Consider the following 13,419-nt stretch of genomic DNA (forward strand, 5'->3'; position numbering starts at 1 on the left):
ATTTTCAATCAATATTTATAATCAGCATGTGAAATTTTGTTTCCTCTCCCGTTCCCCTGCACCCCCACCCCCTAAAAAAATAAATATATACATATATGTATATATACATATATATATTTCTATTCCTTTTTTTTTTTTTTTAAATGTTCAAACCTTCAACATGTTAAGTTGTGACTGCACAAACCTTGCCCTCAGCCATGTTCAAGATATCTTACCTGTGTTCTCTTAAGGAAACTGTCCTTTTAAGTTCAAATGTACATGTTAAACAGCAACACCTGGTGCCAAACCACTCGAAGACAATATTTCGTTCCAGTTAAACTTCAAGCTCATATTTCAATTAACTGCATTTAATTTTAAAAGCTAAGCTTATTACAGTAAGCATATCCCATTCAAAATAAATTCTTTAGTCAGGATCAAAGTATCATACATTTATTATATACTCTTTAATTAAACATTTGTTTTCTGTTAAATTGATTTTGACTAATGAAATTATTTGCTTCTTATTAACATCCTTTCACTTTTTGCTGGATATATCTTTTTGCCATTCCTCACCACAAACCCTTTCGGCAGGGGATACCAATTCATCGAATTTGCTTGTTTTTCATTAATGTTTAACAAAATTTGGATCTCTTCCATTGATTGTTATAGAACTAAGAACAGGTAGCACTGTTATAGAACTAAGAGCAGGTAGCACAATAGGCAGGTGTAAGGACGCTGAAAATGCACAGAAATAACGTCGGACGTCTGTGTTCTTTATAGCAAAAATATGTAACTGTAATATGTTTACTGTTCAAATATTGTCATTCCTGATGCACAAGTTTTGCCATAGTTAATTTTGGTGGTTAGAACATTATCATGATCATATAAGAGCATGTTACATTTTACTTATTTATCACATGTTTAATGATTTTTTTTTCTGTGTTTTACAGTTGATATTTCCGCTACAGTGGCAGTGCCCTTACATTCCTCTATGTCCACTTGGTCTCTCAGACGTGCTCAACGCTCCAACACCATATATTATTGGTAAAATATTTTAACAAATTTGTTGTTTTCCAATATTTTCTATACCTGTACTTGGGACCTCAAAGATCAGTTTGGCATAGTTTATCTTATTATTTGCTTCTCATGTATGGCCTTGAAGGTCAATTAGGCATGTTGATCTAATTATTCACTTTCCATTGCTTATTGTTTGCGTCTTTTATGAAAAGAAGTCCTCCATTTGCTTGCACATGGTTAGGGATTGTACTTCAGTTTCACCGGTTCCTGAACTATTGCCAGGAGGTGCCCATTTAAATCTTTCTCACTTCACTAAGTAAAGTGGGTAATTTGCTCTTCTGTATAATCTCATGAAAGTGGTCTGCATGTTAAATGATTTGTTTTTGTGTTAGGTTATTAAGAAGTTAAAAGAATATCATAAAAATCACTAGTCTGCATATGGATTTCAGTTTTTAGCTCTACTATTCAAAGAATAGTCTAGCTATTCTACTCACCCTGGCGTCGGCGTCGGCGTCGCACCTTGGTTAAGTTTTTGCATGCAAGTACATACAGCTATCATTCAAAGGCATATAGCTTTGAAACTTATTTATTCTTTTTCTAGGTCAATTACCTACCTCTCTGGGTCAAGTCCCATAACTCTGACATGTATTTTGAAGAAATTATGCCCCCTTTTGGACTTAGAAAATTTTGGTTAAAGTTTTACATGCAAGTTACTATCTCCAAAACTAATGCAGATATTGAATTGAAACTTCACATGTGTCTTCGGGATTATAAAACTAGTTGATAGCACCAAGTCCCATAACTCTGACCTTCATTTTGGCCAAATTATGCCCCCTTTTGGACTTAGAAAATTCTGGTCAAAGTTTTGCGTGCAAGTACATACAGCTATTACTAAAAGGCATATAGATTTGAAACTTATTTTTTCTTTTTCTAGATCAATTACCTACCTCACTGGGCCAAGTCCCATAACTCTGACATGTATTTTGAGCAAATTATGCCCCCTTTTGGACTTAGAAAATTCTGGTTAAAGTTTTACATGCAAGTTACTATCTCCAAAACTAATGCAGATATTGAATTGAAACTTCACATGTGTCTCCGGGGTTATAAAACTAGTTGATAGCACCAAGTCCCATAACTCTGACCTTCATTTTGGCCAAATTATGCCCCCTTTTGGACTTAGAAAATTCTGGTTAAAGTTTTGCGTGCAAGTACATACAGCTATTACTAAAAGGCATATAGATTTAAAACTTATTTTTTCTTTTTCTAGATCAATTACCTACCTCACTGGGTCAAGCCCCATAACTCTGACATGTATTTGGCCATATTATGCCCCCTTTTGGACTTAGAAAATTCTGGTTAAAGTTTTACATGCAAGTAACTATCTCCAAAACTACTACAGATATTAAATTGAAACTTCACATGTGTCTTCGGGGTTATAAAACTAGTTGATAGCACCAAGTCCCATAACTCTGACCTGTATTTTGGGCAAATTATGCCCCCTTTTGGACTTAGAAAATCCTGGTTAAAGTTTTACATGCAAGTTACTATCTCCAAAACTAATGCAGATATTGAATTGAAACTTCACATGTGTCTTCGGGGTTATAAAACTAGTTGATAGCACCAAGTCCCATAACTCTGACCTTCATTTTGGCCAAATTATGCCCCCTTTTGGACTTAGAAAATTCTGGTTAAAGTTTTGCGTGCAAGTACATACAGCTATTACCAAAAGGCATATAGCTTTGAAACTTATTTATTCTATTTCAAGGTCAATTACAAACCTCACTGGGTCAAGTTCCATAACTCTTAACATGTATTTTGAGCAAATTATGCCCCCTTTTGGACTTAGAAAATTCTGGTTAAAGTTTAACATGCAAGTTACTATCCCCAAAACTAATGCAGATATTGAATTGAAATTTAACATGTTTCTTCGGGGGTTATAAAACTAGTTGATTACATCAAGTCCCATAACTCTGATATGTATTTTGGTCAAATTATGTCCCCTTTCGAACTTAAAACTCTTTTGATATTTAACATTTTGGGTAATAATTTCCTGCTTCTGTGACAATATTTCGAATAGTCGAGCTTGGCTGTCTTACGGACAGCTCTTGTATTTATATATTGTTATATATGTTTACAGGTTTAGACTCAAGATACTTTGACTTATTTGATCCTCCGCCAGATGTGATATGTATAGATCTAGACACAATCAGGATCTGGCCGTAAGTAGTGTTCTGTTAATTTTTGAAACTTAAGATGCTTCAAATGTTGACAGAAATGCATCCCTGCATTGAGCATTAGTACATTTTAGGAACAACTACAGAAGTAGAGCTTGGAGTTAAGAGTTGTATACATGTATACACCTTATATTATTCCTATTGGAAGAATATGGCAATGAGAATAAACATGATGGCAAAATTTGTCAAGTTTTGAGTAAAGATTTTGGACGATTTTTTTGTACCCCCCGACAACAAAGTTGTGAGGGTGGGTATACTGGTTTCAGGTTGTCTGTCCGTCCGTCTGTCTGTCCGTAGACAAAATCTTGTGTGCACCATCTGTCCTCATCCCCTTGACACAATTTAATGAAACTTCACACAAGTGATCAGTAACAACAGTAGTTGTGCATGGGGCATATTAGGTTCTTTCAGAAAAAATAATTGCAGAGTTACGGGACTTTGTTTTTTGTTACTATACTATATACATAGACACAATCTCTTCTCATCCCCTTGACACAATTTAATGAAACTTCACACAAGTGATCAGTAATAACAGTAGTTGTGTATGGGGCATGTTAGGTTCTTTCAGAAAAAAAATTTGCAGAGTTACGGGACTTTGTTTTTTGTTACTATACTATATACATAGACACAATCTTGTGCGCACCATCTCTCCCCATCCCCTTGACACAAGTTAATGAAACTTCACACAAGTGATCAGTAACAACAGTAGTTGTGCATGGGGCATGTTAGGTTCTTTCAACAACAAAAATTGCAGAGTTATGGGACTTTGTTTCTTGTTAACATACTATGTACATACAGTCTGCATATGCAATCTTGTGCGCGCCTAATCTTCCGAACCCTTGCACACAATTTAATGAAACTTCATACAAGTGATCAGTACCAACCCTAGTTGTGCATGGTGCATGTTACGTTCGTTAAGATAAATATTCTGCATAGTTATGGGACTTTGTTTTTTGTTACTATACTGTATACATACAGTCTATATACATACAGTCCACATAATTATGCAATCTTGTGTGTGTCAAATTGCAATGTACTGTGTCAGTGCATGTGGGGGGTACATTCATCACCTTCAGTGATAGCTCTAGTTTAATACAGGCCAGATGATAAGAAGAATATCTCATACAAACTGCTACCAAAGAAGGCAACCAAAGTTCTGCAGGAGTCTCTACACAAACTGTATGATAGACTGAATCAGGAACTGCCACGACAGGGACATGATGAAGTCACGCTGGATATAGCACCTATAGATCAAGATTTCAAGAGAAAACATAAAGAGGTAAGAATAGGAACTGTAAAATATCATTGGGCATTGGTACAATAGAAGGACATAATGTTTTTACATATTATGATTTTTTTATGATTTTATAACTTATTAATACTTCTTTCTAATTGCAACATAATTTATACATCTCTAAAGTCATGTACAGTCATGCAGGGTTTTGCATCAGAGAACGATTGTCATGTTCAGATGAGGGTAGAATTGAAGGTATTTTTAGCTCGACTATTCGAAGAATAGTCTAGCTATTCTACTCACCCTGGCGTCGGCGTCGGCGTCGGCGTCACACCTTGGTTAAGTTTTTGCATGCAAGTACATACAGCTATCATTTAAAGGCATATAGCTTTGAAACTTATTTATTCTTTTTCTAGGACAATTACCAACCTCACTAGGTCAAGTTCCATAACTCTAACATGTATTTTGAGCAAATTATGCCCCCTTTTGGACTTAGAAAATTTTGGTTAAAGTTTTACATGCAAGTTACTATCTCCAAAACTAATGCAGATATTGAATTGAAACTTCACATGTGTCTTTGGGGTTATAAAACTATTTGATAGCACCAAGTCCCATAACTCTGACCTTCATTTTGGCCAAATTATGCCCCCTTTTGGACTTAGAAAATTCTGGTTAAAGTTTTGCGTGCAAGTACATACAGCTATTACTAAAAGGCATATAGATTTGAAACTTATTTTTTCTTTTTCTAGATCAATTACCTACCTCACTGGGACAAGTCCCATAACTCTGACATGTATTTTGGGCAAATTATGCCCCCTTTTGGACTTATAAAATCCTGGTTAAAGTTTTACATGCAAGTTACTATCTCCAAAACTAATATAGATATTAAATTGAAACTTCACATGTGTCTTCGGGGTTATAAAACTAGTTGATAGAATCAAGTCCCATAACTCTGACATGTATTTTGGGCAAATTATGCCCCCTTTTGGACTTAGAAAATTCTGGTTAAAGTTTTGCGTGCAAGTACATACAGCTATTACCAAAAGGCATATAGCTTTGAATCTTATTTATTCCTTTTCTAGGTCAATTACCAGCCTCACTAGGTCAAGTTCCATAACTCTTAACATGTATTTTGAACAAATTATGCCCCCTTTTGGACTTAGAAAATTCTGGTTAAAGTTTACATGCAAGTTACTATCTCCAAAACTAATGCAGATATTGAATTTAAACCTAACATGTTTCTTCGGGGTTATAAAACTAGTTGATAGCATCAAGTCCCATAACTTTGATATGTATTTTGGTCAAATTATGTCCCCTTTCGAACTTAAACTCTTTTGATATTTAACATTTTGGGTAATAATTTCCTGCTTCTGTGACAATATTTCGAATAGTCGAGCTTGGCTGTCTTACGGACAGCTCTTGTTAAATAAGTAGTCTTGAGCTGACCAATATTAGAAAAATGTATCCCTTTTACAGATGATCCTAGTTAAGTTAATGTACACTGTTTTGTTTAAAAAATATAGTGTTTTCAAAATGAACTTCATGTAGATGTAGGTGAAAGTATATTAAGTCGTTTTTAGCCGACCAGTGTTAGAAAAATTGTATCCCTTTTTCAGATGATCCTAGAGCTACAGATTCAGGAGTCATTCCTGAGGTTCATGGCTTGTATATTGAAAGGTTACAAACATTACCTGAAGCCAATAGAGAATGCTCCTGACCTAGATACAACTAATGCTGCCTCACTGTTTGATATGGCAGGTATGTATGGCATAACCTTTCATGGGGAAATCTGGACTCACAAGGCATAACCTAAAAACAGCTAATCCGTAGGTCCAGAATTTGATCCCCAGTCTAGTTAATTATACACCAGTCTGTGTAAAGCATGTTAGCCATCCAGGCTAAAGCTTTCTTTCTTTTCTACAGTTCAGTTTTTGAAACACTTGAATGTGCTGCTGTAGAGTAGAAATCAGTATTAAGCATTTAACTTTACAGAATTTATTATTTTCAAAACCTTAACCCATTTCAGGTTTTTTAAAGAGTCGGGAGAAAGCTAACCACAAGTTTTTCCAGACATTATTAAGGACACAGCTGTTTAATAGATTCATAGAGGAGCGGTCATTTGTCTCGGACAAAGACGATAGTTTGGCTTTCTTCGACGAGTGTACAGAAAAGGTGAAGATACTTTCATTTTATCTTTCTGTTCCATTGTATAGGTTAAAGGGACTAACCCTCACATTTTAGGCGAAAAATAATTTATCTCGGAATTCCATAAAAAATGAGTATTCTGAAAGTGACTAGTGTTACAAACTTATTGACATAAGATTTTTGCAAGATATTCTTATAAATAACCAAAAATATTGTGTATAAGGTAGTAAACCGTTGCAACGCTTTTGAAATAATGCAGAAAATTTACATTCTTCTTGCATTTTTACCAATATCTAACTTTTATTTTCACCCACTGAATCTTTTTTCAGTGTCTCATACATTCTGTGCCAAACTTGGTAGAAACGAACATGTTGAAAAATTTCACCCTAACTGGGGGCAAGTAGCTTTAAATAAAAATCTCCACATGGGTGTAATAAATGCGTGTATAGTTGTTTAACAGTTGATTTTAGCAGATTTTATGTAATTTAGATAACAAAAGCTGCTGCCAATTATCTATAACTGAGAAAGGTGTTACCATAGCTAGCAGTATGTCACTAAAGCTGATAACATTATATGGATCCATATTGATTACAGTTGGCAAAGGTCAACAAAAGTTTAAATCAAAAGGCAGAAATATAGGACAGAATGTCGCATTTTGTCTGAAGGTTGCTTATTAAGATAATAATAATGAGGCATATTATTGGATTGTTAGACTGATCTTTGGTACGATATCTACATGCAAAACAATTCTGTGTATGAAAAGGTCAAAATAGGTACTTGTGAGTGTTGAACAAGAATTTCATTGTCAAATACATGTATATTATTTAATCATACTAATGTGAACATTTGTTTTCATACTGCCCAGTACTGGTAGATGAATCTGGTTAATATTTCATGTATGGTAAATGTACCATAGCTGTGAAAGCTACTGTCCATCCCTTTTGGTATACTATAAAACCATTAGTTTTCATGGGGGACTAATTTTCAGTTATTTTGTTATCGAGTTAGTTCATGAAATCAAATTTCACTTAACTATTTAAATTTTCATACAGTTAATGTTCAGAGGTAAAAATCCACAAATTTATGTCTTACAAAATAGCAGTTGTTGCCAAAACCCAGCCCACTTAATAGATAAATAAACTCTCAAGAGCAGCAGCCTATCTACAACAAACAAATTCTTTCTCCAACAGTGTTCAGGAAAGGTTACGCTGTATATTATGATACAGAAAGTTAAGTAAAGTGGTGGACCCGTAACGACATTCAGTAAGATTCTGTGCCAATGCATTTATATTATGGTTCCTTTTCCTTATAGATTGCATTAACTTTATTTGGTCAATTTCAGGTTGATGAAACAAAAGATGAACCAAAATTAATTGAGCTGGATGACTCTTCTAAAAGGTACATCACAAATTTTTATATTAATGTTGATGTAAACTTGACATTCACATATTAAAAATTAATGTAAAAAAAATTGAAAGAAATTATTTGGACATGATTATGTAAATATTTGGACAGACATGATTGTGTTTATGTCAAGCACTAAAGCAGGGGATATGGTAACCTGTCACACTGCTCTTATTCACCTTTGTGAAAATGTTTTTGGTTATTGATTTTGTAACTTGGTATACCGAACCGAGTTTGATGTTTGTATTTCAGTGAGAGGACAATGTTCATATTACCACCAGAGCCTGTAGGCTTGCCAGAGGGAAAAACTTACAGGTAAATTCATTATAGTTATCCTTGTAGTATTTTGACATAGCTCACCTTTCTTGGAAAAGTTTTAAACAGGTTTCCATTGTTACAGTAATAAGCAGAAGATGGGGCATTATAAAAAAGATGGTGTTAATGTGAAGAAAAAGATCAGTACATCATCTGAAAAATAAACTTTGATGAATTCTGTCTGAGGTCAACAACAGCAACTGAAAAATAATGATATCTTTAAGGTTTCATGATGTAATTCATGCCGCACACACATACATTTGCCATCTTTTAGAAGCGCACCAAAGACATGAGCCACGCCATGAGAAAACCAACATAGTGCATCCGCGCAGTCTGGTCAGGTTCCATGCTGTTCGCTAACAGTTTCTCTAATTGCAGTAGGCTTTGAAAGCGAACAGCATGGGTCCTGACCAGACTGCGCTGGTTGCAAATGCACTATGTTGGTTTTCTCATGGAGTGGCTCAAATGTAATATAAGATAAAAGCAGAAGCATAATTATGAGTTTTGTCTGTTTGCAGTTACAACGGTTTCCCAAACCTGTGTTCAGATTTATTCCTAGAGAAGAACAAGCCGGTAAGGTCATCGTCAAAGAACAAAGGTCAGACCAGTCAACACAGTCCAGTTGCTCGTAGAACGAAGCAGGAGATCAAGACGGCACAGAAACTGGCCCAGCAATACATCACACAACCACCATTGTGGGCAAAATGTCTACTCAGTCACTGTTACAGGTAAGTAATTTTAGTTTAAACATACTTTATTTATAAAATTCATGAAACACTTACAAAACATTAGTTGAGGAGAGCTAATTTTGCATTCATTGTATGCAGTGTTTTAAGTTTACTGGTAGTAAGTCATTATTAAACAGACTTTGCTTAGACTTTGAAAAATCATGGAAAATAGCCGATTTTCTCAAGAGTCATCAAGGAAATGCTCAAAAATAGTAACCATTTGACCATTATAAAAAATGATTAGTATACTGTAAAGGCATATATTTTCGCTAGGTCAAAATTTTGTGAATTTGAAATTTTGGGTATGTTCGAGAGATTTAATATTTGCGAAATTGTAAAAATGGTATCCTACTTGAATTTGAATTATACTGATGGTGAGTATTTATGCGAGGATTAATTTTCGCAAGATGTTTGGCCTTGCAGTTATAGTGAAAATTAACAGTAATACATAGCAGTATTTTTTTACTGTTTTGTTTTGAAATGAGTTTGATAGAATTCAAATAATGCAATGATAATTGTTTCATAAAAATTGGATGTAAACGTTGTTTTGTTTGAGATACATGTACTTTTAAAGGGCGATAGTTTTGAATAATCTGCAAAAGTATCTATGAGACAACAGTGTACAAAACTTCATGGAAAGGTAAAGTATACAAACTTAACTAAGATAAGTTTAAACACTCTTCTTTTATCATTTTCAGCCTGTGGTTTATGGTGCTTCCTGCATACATTAAGAAAAGCTCATCTGTTACCAAAGCTCTATCACTTGCCTATGATGTTATGAAAAACATGCAGAGGCAGAAACTAAAGCCTCCAGATGAGGTAAGTTTATTTGCTCAGCTTCTATTCTGGCTCTCAATTTCATTGCAAAGTCTTCTAAGCCATATCTCTGAGTCATAGTTAATAATACTTAGCCCCATTTTCAGACTAGAAAAATTTCCTACAAGTTCAGTACCGGCCGGTATATGGGCTTGTAATATGTGGAAGGGCTTTCAATACATTGAATAATCGAGGCCACTGTCATTAGACAGCTTTTGTTGTATGATGGTTTTTAATCCCCCGCCACGAGTGGTCTCTGTCTGTCCTTCCGTAACATTTTGTGTCCGCTCTGTATCTCCTAAACCCCTTGAAGGATAATCATGAAACTTGGGTCAAATGATCACCTCATCAAGATGATATGCAGAATTGATTGGTCAGCCATGTCAGTTCAAGGTCAAGGTCACAGCTCAAGGTCAAAGGTTTACCCTTCCACTATCAGACTGTCTTGTTTATGTGTGTATCGCGGTTGTATATCATAATACATATATATTATGATTTGTATTGCAGTTGTGTTACCGTGTGATGTTACAGTTGTGTGGACAGTATAATCAACCTGTACTTGCAGTAAAAGTTTACTCTGAGATGAAGCATGCAGGAGTTCAGCCTAATGCTATCACATATGGTTATTATAATAAGGTAAAATAAGTTAAAGATTTATACCAGTTACGTGTGCTACCAACTTCTGACTAAATGAATATATCCTATCACTTGAGACTGATGGTTATTTAAATCTTTATGTGATGTAATACTTCACGCTATGACTGCTGAAACTGTCTTATCAATTTTGACAACCTGCAGAATTTTCAACATATGCCTGTTACCATTTACTAAAAAGTTAAATATAATTTCCATGTTATTAAAACGATAGATATTCAAACTGTTTATTTGGATTAGATAGGGGTTTTAAGTTATATGTAAGATGATCTAACCAATGATATATAACAGGCTGTTCTGGAAGGGAAATGGCCGTCAAGCGTCAGTAAAGGGAGATTACTGTGGAGAAAAGTGAGAAATGTGATCATAGGAGTGGCCAAATTCAGGAAAGCCATCCGGCGACGAAGTTTGTCAGTGTACTCTAACTCTGGAAGTGAATACGATCAAATCAGTCACACTAGCTTTGACAGTTTCCTAGAAGATGAAAAAGCTGAAATGAAACACGAGTCAATAATGAAACAGGACAGTCATGCTGGGAAGGCAGAAAGGGGTACAGAGGAGATTGAAAGTACTGGTACGTTCACATTAATTATCTCCCCTGTTATCTGCTAGTGTCATAGAATATACACTTCTCACTTAGATTCCACTATCCCTTCTCGGAATCCTTTGCTTTTTCTTCAGCATATATATGTGTTTACTTCTCTGAGATTAATGCAATCTGTTAGAATAATAATGTTTCTCTGTACTAGACTTCATTTAATTACTACTCATAAATATTCACTTGAGTAAGATTTTGCCTGACGAAAAGTCTTGGTTTTATATCACTGCATATATTGAGAGTTAAATGGAAAAGTGTTGAAACTCATTATACAAAAGAGTTACAGCAGTTTTCCATTCAGCCATCAGTATAATTATATAAACTGACTTTCCGAAGGGCAACTTTTTAGCATGTTACATTAAAATGGAAAAATAGTATAGGAAATATAAGTTAAAAATGCATACGCTTTTAATGTTAAAATGACTGCATTATAGAGAATTTTGCATGTGCGTAAGCATGTAACTGAATACTCTGCTACAAACATTAAAACAGCACTGTACTTGCAAAGACTACACTCCATAAACTGTGCATCTAGCTTTGTGAGCATCCATACCACTCTCATATAAGTTCATCTCAATTCTCTCAATAGCGATAAGCAGTTTTCAAACTTTCTCACTCCTGATGTGATATTTTACCCGAGTGAGAGTGGGTATTAACTGTTTCTACCCACATGTTGATGAACAATTTACAAATTACCATAATGTGTCCATTCATCAGTCTTCATGTACATTTCATACCCCATCCCCCACCCATCCACACAGATATGCAGCAATCATTTGTTACACAAGTGAAATCCTGGGAGTCGTAAACTCGGTAGGAATATCTCATACATATGTGTATCAACTTAGTGTATCTGTATGGATAGGGATGTAGTAAATGTTTTTGTATTAATGCTTGTGCTTTAGGGGCGGCTTCAGATCGCGGTTACAACTCTATGACACAGGAGGAAGCAAAGAACTTTTCTGAACATATTAGTGAAGAACACAAGGAATCTGAATCTAAACATAAAACTGACATTAAAAATGTGCTGAGGTTTAGTTTTAGAAGGAAACACAGAAAGAAGGAGTCAGAGATACAGGAGGAAACTGGAGGTAAGCTCTCAACTCGTTTTGTTGTAACTGTTTGTTACTGTTAACTTTTTTGCAGCCTCGCTGGCCCAACAGCATTCAGAAAATAGTACCGTAACCAGGAATGATGGCAGAAAGATAAAGACTTTTTGCATTGTTATTTTCTTTGACCGAGCATCTATCAGTATTTTAGTATGTAGTATTTCAATTTGTATAAGGGGCAACCATGGCTGGGTTGTAAAGGTCACTGACTTAATCTCTTGCCCCTGACTGATGTTGGTTCAAAAAATGGCTTATGGTGTAGAACTCTTAATGTCAGGAAGCCATCCAGCCAGCTTACAGAAGGTCATTGGTTTTACCCAGATGAGTGACCTTTCCTTGACACAATGCCTGGAGCAGAATAGGGGGTCATCCACCATTATGCAGCAGCTGGTAAAGTTGCCATATTCTTAAAATGTATAAGTGTCCGATGGCCATTTTACGCTTCCGTAGAATCAACATTTATCGCACAAAATGGATTTTGAAGATATTTCTGGAATGTCTATGTCTGTAGCTCTCAAATACGGAAATATCTGACATCCGAGGCATATACTGACACTTTTAGACAACATCAAAAGGACGTTTTGAAAGATTTGACAAAGTTCCAAAAATCTCCATATATCCTTAATCTGTCACGGTCCCCAGTTGGATTTGTGTTTATTCCGAGTGCAAATATTTTTTCTTAGAATGAAAAGCTGACATGTGCTAAAGCTCAGGTATTTTCCATCGTTAGAAAGTGCTGAAACTAAAAAAGCACTTGCATATGTTAATTAACAGGAAGTGAACACTGAATTTTAAGCAAGAGTGTTTTTTTTTTTTATTATTATTATAATGGGATTTTCGTTTTAACATTTTAATTGTAAATTAGCATGAAAACCACTTTAATCTCTGATGGATATCAGAGTTGTAATTGGTTAGATGTTGACAGCAAAATGTAATTTCTTTCAAGCGGATATAAATGCTTTGTAGATGCAAAGTATTGCTTGCTTGTATTATTTTGTATAGAATATCCTTCCTTTACTGAAATGTAACCACATCTTAGACTGGTTATATATCCCATTATGTGTGTGTATAGAAACTTAGTTGCTTTGCTTAATGTAATCAAGAATTTTGGTTTAAATTACCTTGATCTTTGAAGGTTTTCTTTACATATATGCTGTGTAAATGTTAATTTGTTATTTTTTACTCC

General features: G+C 34.9%; 1 protein-coding gene across 6 annotated transcripts in view; it reads left to right on the forward strand.

Annotated features, from left to right (window-relative positions):
* LOC123565370 (C-myc promoter-binding protein-like) overlaps positions 1 to 13,419 on the forward strand; it is a 61,358-nt gene that overhangs the window by 29,051 nt on the left and 18,888 nt on the right. For 4 of the 6 annotated variants that reach the window (XM_053549890.1, XM_053549892.1, XM_053549891.1 and 1 more), the window contains 12 exons: positions 930 to 1,023; positions 3,134 to 3,215; positions 4,329 to 4,509; positions 6,081 to 6,222; positions 6,491 to 6,636; positions 7,952 to 8,007; positions 8,266 to 8,328; positions 8,847 to 9,056; positions 9,755 to 9,875; positions 10,380 to 10,508; positions 10,818 to 11,100; positions 12,030 to 12,215. In XM_053549890.1, the coding sequence (XP_053405865.1) occupies positions 930 to 1,023; positions 3,134 to 3,215; positions 4,329 to 4,509; positions 6,081 to 6,222; positions 6,491 to 6,636; positions 7,952 to 8,007; positions 8,266 to 8,328; positions 8,847 to 9,056; positions 9,755 to 9,875; positions 10,380 to 10,508; positions 10,818 to 11,100; positions 12,030 to 12,215 (1,693 nt within the window). The remainder of the gene's footprint in view (positions 1 to 929; positions 1,024 to 3,133; positions 3,216 to 4,328; positions 4,510 to 6,080; positions 6,223 to 6,490; positions 6,637 to 7,951; positions 8,008 to 8,265; positions 8,329 to 8,846; positions 9,057 to 9,754; positions 9,876 to 10,379; positions 10,509 to 10,817; positions 11,101 to 12,029; positions 12,216 to 13,419) is intronic. The other 2 variants (XM_053549894.1, XM_053549895.1) reach the window with 1 other exon arrangement.

Source organism: Mercenaria mercenaria, chromosome 8 (genome assembly GCF_021730395.1).
Source record: "Mercenaria mercenaria strain notata chromosome 8, MADL_Memer_1, whole genome shotgun sequence".
NCBI classification, from domain to species: Eukaryota; Metazoa; Mollusca; class Bivalvia; order Venerida; family Veneridae; genus Mercenaria; species Mercenaria mercenaria.